At 40.6% G+C, this 10345-nt stretch overlaps 2 protein-coding genes across 2 annotated transcripts; one reads left to right on the top strand and one right to left on the bottom strand.

Moving 5' to 3' along the window:
• The first annotated feature begins 1786 nt into the window (after positions 1-1786).
• On the top strand, positions 1787-2737 carry LOC135152160 (uncharacterized). The gene has a single exon (XM_064091991.1). It carries the CDS (start codon positions 1787-1789, stop codon positions 2735-2737), a length of 951 nt encoding a protein of 316 aa, XP_063948061.1.
• Positions 2738-6437: 3700 nt separating this feature from the next.
• LOC135152159 (uncharacterized) lies at positions 6438-8969 on the bottom strand. The gene is made up of 4 exons (XM_064091989.1): positions 8019-8969; positions 7285-7853; positions 7135-7225; positions 6438-6980 (listed from the first exon to the last, which is right to left on the bottom strand). Exons 1-4 carry the CDS (start codon positions 8967-8969, stop codon positions 6438-6440), a joined length of 2154 nt encoding a protein of 717 aa, XP_063948059.1.
• Positions 8970-10345: the final 1376 nt, after the last annotated feature.

Raw genomic sequence — 10345 nt, 5'->3', positions numbered from 1 at the left:
AGAGCCAGGTTGTATGCATATAGATTCATGATAAAAATTTCAGATTTTTATTCATACGTATGGATTTTTAAATTGATTTTATGATTCGAGGGCTTTATTGATTTAATTATGAATTAAATCGTAAATCTTTTTAAAGGCTTGTTTCTTTTCAGATCTGGGTTCCTTGTATTTTTCTGAAAATTTCCATATTTTTTTCGAAATTTTCTGAGGTCAGAAAGTATTTTTCTTGAATTTTTTAAGTTTAATTCTGCCTGAAAATTACTTTTCTGATTTATGACATGGATCTGCCACGTGTCGCATTCTGATTGGCTGGGAGTGTTGACTGTGCAAACGAGTCAGCAGCTGACGTCAGCGCCACGTCATCTGATGACGTCAGCGCCACGTCAGCGCTGGTTGGTCAACTGCCAGGTCAGCGCCACGTCATCTGATGACATGGCGCCACGTCAGCACTGCCTGCCACGTCAGCACTGACGTCAGCGCCACGTCATCAGTTGACGCGCGCGCTTGATTTCGTTTTTTGGCTTTTCCGGGTGCGTCCGAACTCCGATTGAGACGTGTAAGGTACCGTTGGATTCGTTTTTTCGAGACGCATCTGATGGAATAAAGAAACAGATTTTTTAAATTGTTTAAAAAAAATATTTACAGCCCTTGGAGTGTGTTGAATGCCTTGTTTGATGATATTTGATGCATCCCATTATTTGCAATCTTGCTTATAATTATGTTACATGCTATAATAAATCCATACATCATTATATCAATGTGTAACATGATTTTATTTGCATGCTTACTTGTTTATTTAATTTTATATATGAGATATATGCCTATGTTTACCATGCGATGATAGATTTAGGTGGACTTAAATCAATATAAGGCGTGCTCTAGAAAATCTAGAATAGGAATCGTTTCTTGCCTTAATAAAAATATTATGATTACAATCATGAGATTCTTGTGTTTATGAAATACGTAATTAAATATGAATTTTCAATATTGAGAGAAAGGATGGTTCTGTCAAAAGCGGATTTCGATCTGTAAGAAAGGGGTATTAAGTGACGCCTCTTGACAATGCTCCCCCCGATCTGGGAATCATCCAATTATCGATTATTGATTTGAAATATTTAATTTAAAAGGAAGAATCTCTTTATAATATGATTATGATTGTAATATAATATAATCCCTCTAAAATTAAATAATATCAAGTAATAATTGGCCAATGACACAACGGGCTTGTGTCGGTCATAGCCTTCCAACATGGTAGAAAGTAGTTCTTGTTTTTAAATCATTGTCGTTTCGTGCTACAACCGAGGGCTTTGATTTCGAAATAAGAAATACTTGTCTATTACATAGAGATGTGTACATTGAATTAGAATCTACTGGTCGTTACGTGCTGCAGCCGTGGGCCGTTGGAAACTGATTTAATTGTACGAGATGTTGGGTTAGACTTGACTTAGAATATTGAGTTTGTCGTGCTACAGCCGTGACTCAATTATTCAAGAGGCTAAAGTTTTATTAGGGAATAACATAAGATGTAATTGACAAGAGTTGTCTGCCTATTGAACGTCGCATGACGTTTCGTGCTACAGCCGAGGTTGTGTGATGGAATGTAGGATCCCTATTCCCACTAGCATTATGAATGCTTAATTTTTCAATTAGGGGGTTGTATAAATTGGATAAACTAGTGGGAGCCACTTATGAATAAAGACCCAATTCATATAGTGTTTTTAAATGAAATTGAATATTTGCTAAGTGTTGTTATGTGTTCATCATTTACAGATTTACTATATACATTATGTCTTCTGCACTATCACTCTGTAGCATTCTTGATGCTAACAAGTTGACTGGTCCCAATTTTGCTGATTGGCTTCGTAACTTGAGAATTGTTCTCAAGTCTGAGAAGTTGGACCATGTGATTAACTCACCACTGCCTAAGGCCCCTGTTGATGATGCACCTTATGATGAGCATCAAGCTCATCGCTCGTGGATGGATGAGGCAAATGTTGCCCAGTGTATTATGTTGGCCTCCATGAACTCTGAGCTTCAGAAGCAACATGAGTACATGGATGCTTACACTATACTGATTCATCTACAAGAGTTGTATCATGTTGAGGGGAGGACAGCTCGATATGAGATATCGAAAGAGCTGTTCCGTTGTAAAATGGCAGAGGGGACATCTGTGAATGACCATGTGCTCAAGATGATCAATTTGATTGAACGTTTAGGACAACTTGGTTTTGTCATGGATGGGGAGCTAAGCCAAGACTTGGTCTTGCAATCGCTTCCTGATTCGTTCTCGCAGTTTGTTGTGAACTTTCACATGAATAAGATGGATGTTAGCTTGCCTGAACTCCATAACATGTTGAAAACTGCTGAGTCGAGTTTCCCTTCCAAGAAGAGTTCTGTTCTTCTTATTGGTGAGGGTTCTACTTCCAAGAAAAGGAAGAGGGCCCCTCCCAAGAAAAAGAAGAAAGGTGGTGAGAATAAGACTAATCCAGCGAAGGCCAAGGTTGACCCCAAAAGCACAGCTGTTTGCTTTCACTGTAACAAATCTGAAGCCTTTGAAAAGTTCAAAGAATATAAGAATGAAGTAGAGAAACAAACCAAACGTAGTATTAAAACTCTTCGATCAGATCGAGGTGGTGAATACTTACTTGAATGGAGAGTTTCTAGATTATCTCAAAGAAAATGGTATAGTCTCTCAGTGGACTCCTCCATATACTCCACAGTTAAATGGGGTATCTGAAAGGAGAAATCGAACTTTGTTAGACATGGTTCGGTCCATGATGAGCTATGCGGATCTTCCAGTATTCCTATGGGGTTATGCATTGGAAACCTCAGCATATTTACTGAATAAGGTGCCTTCCAAATCTGTTCCTCAAACTCCATATGAGATATGGAAACAAAGGAAACCAAGTCTTAAGCACATTAAGATTTGGGGATGTCCAGCTCATGTCAAGAAAGTTGACCCTGATAAGCTGGAATCTCGATCCATAAAATGTAGCTTTGTGGGATATCCTAAAGAGACTTTAGGGTATTACTTTTACACCGATCATAGGGTGTTTGTCTCTAGACATGCTACCTTCTTGGAAAAGCAGTTTATCCTTGAAGGGAACAGTGGGAGCAAAATTGAACTTGGTGAAGTTCAAGAAGCACAAACTACTACGGTTCAAGAGGAAACACCTGTTCAGACTGAACAGCCTTCTGTGGAACAGCCCCTTCGTAGGTCAGGGAGAGTGACTCGCCAACCTGAGAGGTATTATGGCCTTGTCATTGAGAATGACAATGAGTTGTCTTTCATTGATGATGACGACCCTATAACCTACAATGAGGCTATGAGTAGTGTTGACTCAGAGAAATGGCAAAGTGCCATGGAATCCGAAATGGAATCTATGTATACCAACCAAGTATGGACTTTGGTCGAAGCGCATGAGGGCGTGAAGCCTATTGAGTGCAAATGGGTATACAAAAGAAAGATTGGAGCAGATGGCCAGGTGGAGACCTATAAGGCCAGGCTCGTGGCAAAAGGATTCAGACAAAGGCAAGGAATTGACTTTGATGAAACCTTTTCGCCTGTAGCCCTGTTAAAATCAATTCGGATTTTGCTTGCAATCGCTGCTTACTACGACTATGAGATCTGGCAAATGGACGTGAAAACGGCCTTCCTCAATGGGAAACTTGAAGAGGAAGTGTATATGACACAACCAGAGGGTTTTCTTTCCAAAGGAAATGAACACCTAGTGTGTAAGCTACTACGAACCATATATGGTTTGAGGCAAGCTTCTCGTAGATGGAACATCCGTTTTGATGAGACAATCAAAGAGTTTGATTTTATCAAAAACATAGATGAACCATGTGTCTACAAGAAGGTTAGTGGGAGCGCGGTAACATTTCTTGTATTGTATGTGGATGACATACTTCTTATAGGAAATGATATACCGATGCTGCAATCAGTCAAAGTGTGGCTATCAAAGAACTTCACTATGAAGGACTTGGGAGAAGCGTCCTACATTCTCGGTATGAAGATCTATAGGGATAGATCTAGAAGAATGATAGGTCTTACCCAGGGTACATACATCAAAAAGGTGCTTAAAAGGTTTAGCATGGAAAACTCCAAAAGAGGTCTCATACCGATGAGCCATGGAGTATCTCTTTCTGGAAAGATGTCTCCTAAGACACCTGAGGAAAGAGAGCGTATGAGTAAGATTCCTTATGCTTCAGCAATAGGATCTATCATGTACGCGATGTTGTGTACTAGGCCTGATGTTGCTTATTCAATTAGTGTGACGAGCAGATATCAGTCCGATCCAGGTGAAGACCACTGGAAAGCAGTGAAGAACATCCTTAAGTACTTGCGAAGGACTAAGGATATTTTTCTTGTTTTTGGTGGTGAATCTGAGTTGAAAATAGAGGGTTATACCGACTCTAGTTTTCAATCAGAAAGTGATGATAGTAAATCCATGTCAGGGTACGTGTTTACTCTAAATGGTGGTGCGATTAGTTGGAAGAGTTCCAAACAGTCTACTACAGCTGACTCCACAGCGGAAGCAGAATATATAGCTGCAAGTGAGGCTGCAAAAGAAGCCGTTTGGATGAGGAAATTTGTTTCTGAATTGGGAGTTGTTCCTAGCGTTGAGGAGCCTATTGTGTTGTATTGTGATAACAATGCAGCAATAGCACAAGCCAAGGAACCTAGGTCTCATAAAAATTCCAAACATGTTTTGCGACGCTTTCATTTGATTAGGGAAATCATTGAAAGAGGAGATGTCAAGATTGAGAGAGTTGACACACATAACAACGTAGCAGACCCACTCACAAAGTCATTATCTCAGATTCACTTTGATCGTCATAAAGAGAAGATGGGTATTAGATATCAGGGAGATTGGCTTTAGTTCAAGTGGGAGATTGAAAGTGTTTGTTTTAAATCCAATCATGTATGATGAGTTAAGAAATACTTTCTTGTATTCGTATTTGATTTCATTAATATTAATAAAAGACTTGTTTTGATTTTATTATGGGATTTATCTATTTAAAGTGTTTTAAATAAGATGTTCCATAGTTTGGAGTAAAGCTTCTAGAATTATAATGAGATTATAATAGTGAGATCTAGAAGATGATAACTCTAGACTTAAACAGTTCCTGATCATAGGATAACTAATCGGAAGTTAGTAAATCCGCAAAGATTGGTACATACTGTGCTTGCTCCCTTGAGGAGGATGTCTGTTCTCATAGGCATTTGTGTGGTGACACTATAGCCAGTATGTAGGTGCTTATTGGGGAATAAGTTCACTGAACATGACTCGATAAGTTGAATAACTAATGGAGATTACTCACGTGTCAATAGTTATTCACTGAGTGATAGTTGTACAAGTGTCCTAAGACTTGAGATCGTTAAAGTTATCTTATATATAAAGAACTGTGCTTTGGTTTAGTCCTTAGTCTCAAGGACAACCATTAGGACTATTCTGGGCATAGGGATTTATGTATAGAGATAGTTAACGTCAATAGAGGATCTACCCCTTCCAGTATAGGAAGAGAATATCCTATGTTATTCTTTCTATGCAAGTTCTGGAATCTCTGGCCAGAGTGTATGAAATTAGAAAGGAGTTTCTAATTTGCATTAATATGAACTTCACATTAAGAACAAGAAATCATATGATTAAATTTGATAGGCTTGACACGAGATCCATGCCTTGTATTTAATCGGGATATTGTAAGGGTAGAAGGAATTAATTGTACGGTAACTAGTCACTGACAGGTTCTTGTTATTCTAAGCAGAGAATTCATATTATCCGGATAGTCGCGATATGTTGAGAAGCATCACTCACGATGTAGAATAAATATAATTAATCAGTTAATTATATTTAGTGAATTTTAGAATTCATATAAATAATTAATAAAAGGTTTATTATTATTTATTTCTACTACCGGCATAATATTGAACCTACAGGGTCACACCATAAAAAGATTAATTTATTGATGAAGGGATTTTTTGAGAGAGCAGGTTATTTTCTAAGGAGTTTAGAAAATAATAATAATTAAAATAGTTTTAATTATTATTTAAACATTTTATAAGATAAAGTGTGGGATTTATATATATTAATATATATTGATATAATAATTGTGTAAAACCCAGGAGGGCCCTATATAAAGAAAGAGATGAGAAGACTTTAGAAAACTGGGGTTTTGTGAAAACCTAGTAGCCTCCCTCACCTTCTTCATCTCTCTCTCTCTCTCAAAAGTAGAAGGGCTCCATCTTTATAAAAGCTTCATCGAAGGATTAATCTTGGTGGATACCGGTAGAGTGCTTCACGCATTGAGAAGCAACTGCTAGGACCTCTCTTTGTCTTCCTTGGATCGCTTTCAAAGGTTAGAATTCGATTCTAAAACTATTTCATAAATCGTATGTGTAATTTATGTGTCTTTCTATATGCGCGATTCCTGATTTACGGATTGATAATTGTTATATCATGCTTCCGCTCTTCCGTAAATTCCTTCACTTTCATCCCTGGCATCATCTTGCGCAACACCAAGTCTCCTACTTTGAATGGTCTAGGCTTGACTCGACTGTTATAGAACCGGGCTGTCCTTTGTTGATATGCTGCCAACCTAACTTGCGACTCCCTTCTGACTTCTTTCAACATATCTAGATGTAGCCTCTGGTTGACAACATTGTCCTCTTCTTGGAAGTGGTCTCTCCTGAAGGAACCTGCTCCGACCTCTACTGGAACCATTGCCTCACAGCCATAAGCCAACATGAACGGCGACTCCCCAGTGGTTGTCCTTGGCGTAGTGTTGTATGACCATAGTACCATTGGAAGCTCCTCCGGCCAATCACCTTTCTTCTCTTCCAACTTGGCCTTCAGCGTGTGTTTGATGATCTTGTTGATTGCTTCAGTCTGTCCATTGCTTTGTGGATGGTACACGGCTGCAAAGTTTCTCCTTATATTCAGGTCATCACACAATTTCTTCAACTCTTTGCTGTCGAACTGCTTCCCATTGACAGATATCAATTAGTACGGGATACCAAATCTGCACACGATTGAATTGAATACAAAGCTTGTTATCTTCTTAGCAGTAATGGTTGCTAGAGGTGCGGCCTCGGCTCATTTTGTAAAGTAATCTACTGCCACTACTGCATACCTGACTCCTCCTTTGGCTTTTGGAAGCTCTCCAATGAGATCTATCCCCCACAAAGCGAATGGCCATGGACTGAGTAACGGAGTCAGACTTGCTGCAGGACGAGATGAATATGTGGCAAATCGCTGGCACTTGTCACACGCCTACACGAACTTGCTTGCTTCACTCCTCATAGTCGGCCAGTAGTATCCTTGCCTAAGGATCTTTAAAGCTAGTGAACTACCCCCCGAGTGATTGCCACATATTCCTTCATGTGCTTCCCTCAAGATGTAGTTGCAATCGTCCCCTGCAATGCACTTCAGCAACGGTTGGTTGAACCCCCTCTTGTACAAGACCCCATCATATATGACAAATCTTGCTGCTTTGTATCTAAGACTTTTGGCTTCCTTTACACCTTCCGGGAGCTGACCCTCCTGGATGAACTTAAGTATAGGGGTCATCCAAGTATCCGCGACTTCATCCTCTACTTCCATCAGATCTTCTCTGAACCGGGTGACCTTCTGTGCTTCCGACACACTTAGTTTCTCCTGAACACAAAATTGGATAGTTCCTAATAACTTGGTGTCCCTTCTAGAACTGGCCTTGGCCAATGCATCAACACCTTCATTTTTCTCGCGAGGAACCTTTTCCAAATACACCTCCCTGAACTTCTTCATCAACTCCTGCGTGTGAGTCATGTATAAGTTCGTCCTCCAACCTCGAGCCAAGAACCCCCCATTTACCTGGTGTACCACCAACATGGAATCACTTTATACAATAAGGTTTCTAGCCTTCATTTCTATGGCGAGGGATAAGCCATTAATTAATGCCTCATATTCTGCATTATTGTTGGTAGCGGGGAACCCCAAGTGGATGGCACTTAACAATCGACACCCCCCAGGACTAACCAAAACTATCCCAACTCCAGCTCCATCAGAATTGACAGCTCCATCGACATGCAAGTTCCACCATGTGTCATCTTCCACCAAAAGACCATTAATGGGTTCAACGACTGGACTATACGGCACCATTGCCCATTCTTGAGTGTCATCTTCAAATTCCAGCAAGAAATCAGCCAGAGCTTGACCCTTGATAGTAGCCCTAGGCTTATACTCCAAATCAAACTGTCCTAGCTCTATAGCCCACTTCATCAATCTTCCCGTTGCTTCTGGCTTATGCATAATCTGACGGAGAGGATAAGAAGTTCGCACCTCAATCTTATGTGCCTGAAAGTATGGACGAAGTTTCCTTGCTGCCAAGACTAAAGAATATACCAGCTTTTCCATGCTAGTGTATCTTGTTTCAGCATCTTGTAGCCTCTTGCTAACATAATATACTGGGAATTGAACATCCTTTTCTTCCTTCACAAGGACAGCGCTAATGGAATGTCTTGAAACGGCCAAGTATAAGATTAATGTTTCTCCTTCTACTGGCTTGGACAAGAGAGGTGGCTTTCCTAACTGTTCCTTTATCCTTTGGAAGGCCTCCTCACATTTGTCAGTCCATACGAAAGTTTTCCCTACATCCTTGATAGCCTTAAAGAACTCCTTGCACCTATCTGAGGATTTGGATACGAATCTATTTAATGCTGCTATCCTTCCTGTAAGGCTCTGAACCTGCCTAACATTCTGAGGAGACTTCATATCGAGTAATGCCTTGATTTTTGCAGGGTTAGCTTCGATCCCTCGATGGTTTACCATGAACCCCAAGAATTTACCAGATTCAACTCCAAATACACACTTCTGGGGATTCAGCTTCATTCGATACTTCCTAAGTATGTTAAACATTTCAGCCAAGTGCTGAATGTGATCTTGCGCCTCCTTGGATTTTACCAACATATCATCAACGTAAACCTCCATAGTCTTACCGATCTGATCTTTGAACATCATGTTCACAAGTCACTGATAAGTTGCCCCGGCGTTGATCAACCCAAATGGCATCCCTATATAGCAGTACAACCCCCTATCGGTTATAAAAGAAGTATGTTCTTGATCTGGCTCGTACATGGGTATCTGGTTGTAGCCTGAATATGCATCCATAAAGCTTAGTAAGGCGTGTCCGGCGGTGGCATCTACCAACTGATCTATCCTGGGAAGGGGGAAACTATCCTTCGGGCATGCTTTGTTTAAATCAATGAAATCAACACAAGTCCTCCATTTCCCATTAGGCTTCTTAACTAGGACCGGATTGGCCAGCCATGTCGGGTAGAAGGATTCTTTAATCAGCTTAGCGCCTAACAAATGATCGACTTCTTCTTTCAATGCTTGGGCCCTCTCACCACTAACAGCCCGTCTCTTCTGCCCGACACCTTTCTTAGTGGGATCAACATTCAAGTGATGACTCGTTACTTCCGGATCAATTCCTATCATGTCTGCATGGCACCAAGCAAAAACATCCAAGTTGCTCCTTAAGAACTGTATAAGATTCACCCTCAATTCTCCTTTCAGCTTTGTACATATCCTTAGTACCTTGGCTTCACCAGCTTTTCCAACCTGGATCTCGATTGTATTCTCAGCTGGGCCAGTTTTGGCCAACTCCAGGGGTAGCCGCGGGTCTAGATCAGATCCCTCCTTAGTTCCGGACGTCTCCCCTTTTTCCCATATAGAGCAAGGCTTAAGCTCCGTATCCGAGTCTTTCTCCACTACTTCCTTCCCTTTTATTCGCTTAACATTATCCTCTTCATCAGGGAACTAAACGATGTAAGTCATGTTGACGACCCCATTGTCGTTTACTCCAGCGGGCTCTTTTAATGATCTATTCTTCTTAAAACCTCTGAGAGATTGAAGGTAACATTCCCTGGAGTCATACTGGCACCCCCTCACAACTCCAATTCCTCCAGGTGTCGGGAATTTCATAGACAAATGATATATTGATGTGACCACTCTCATCTCTTTCAGTAGTGGTCGCCCAACAATGGCATTATGTGATGAGTCGTGATCCACAATCATAAAATCCATAACCTGGGTGGCCGAACATGTTCCTTCTCCTAGAGTTACTGGAAGCCGGATTGTCCCTTTCACCTTCACAGCCTCTCCTCCAAATCCATAGACATACACATCCTCAATCATCATATCCTTGTCAGGAAGACCAAGCTTCTGGTAGGTGCTATAATAGAGAATGTTGACTAAGCTTCCGTTGTCAACAAGTACTCGGTGAACATTCATTGGACCAATGCGAAGAGCGATCACCAGTGCGTCATTGTGCGGGTGGTGGACCCATCTTGCATCTTCTTCTG

This window comes from Daucus carota, chromosome 4, assembly GCF_001625215.2.
Source record: "Daucus carota subsp. sativus chromosome 4, DH1 v3.0, whole genome shotgun sequence".
Classification (NCBI taxonomy): Eukaryota; Viridiplantae; Streptophyta; class Magnoliopsida; order Apiales; family Apiaceae; genus Daucus; species Daucus carota.
The sequence above is the reverse complement of the archived record's forward strand: the minus strand, read 5'-3'. Positions and strand labels throughout refer to the sequence as shown.

What these genes read in the sequence shown, in the direction of transcription:
- LOC135152160 (XM_064091991.1), top strand. Translation starts at nt 1,787, where the DNA reads ATGTCTTCTGCACTATCACTCTGTAGCATTCTTGATGCTAACAAGTTG.
- LOC135152159 (XM_064091989.1), bottom strand. Translation starts at nt 8,969, where the DNA reads ATGGAGGTTTACGTTGATGATATGTTGGTAAAATCCAAGGAGGCGCAA. An exon ending in CTGGAGTTGGGATAGTTTTG is followed by an intron (nt 7,854 to 8,018) that starts GTTAGTCCTGGG and finishes GTGGTACACCAG; the next exon opens with GTAAATGGGGGGTTCTTGGC. An exon ending in ATGAGGAGTGAAGCAAGCAA is followed by an intron (nt 7,226 to 7,284) that starts GTTCGTGTAGGC and finishes CTCGTCCTGCAG; the next exon opens with CAAGTCTGACTCCGTTACTC.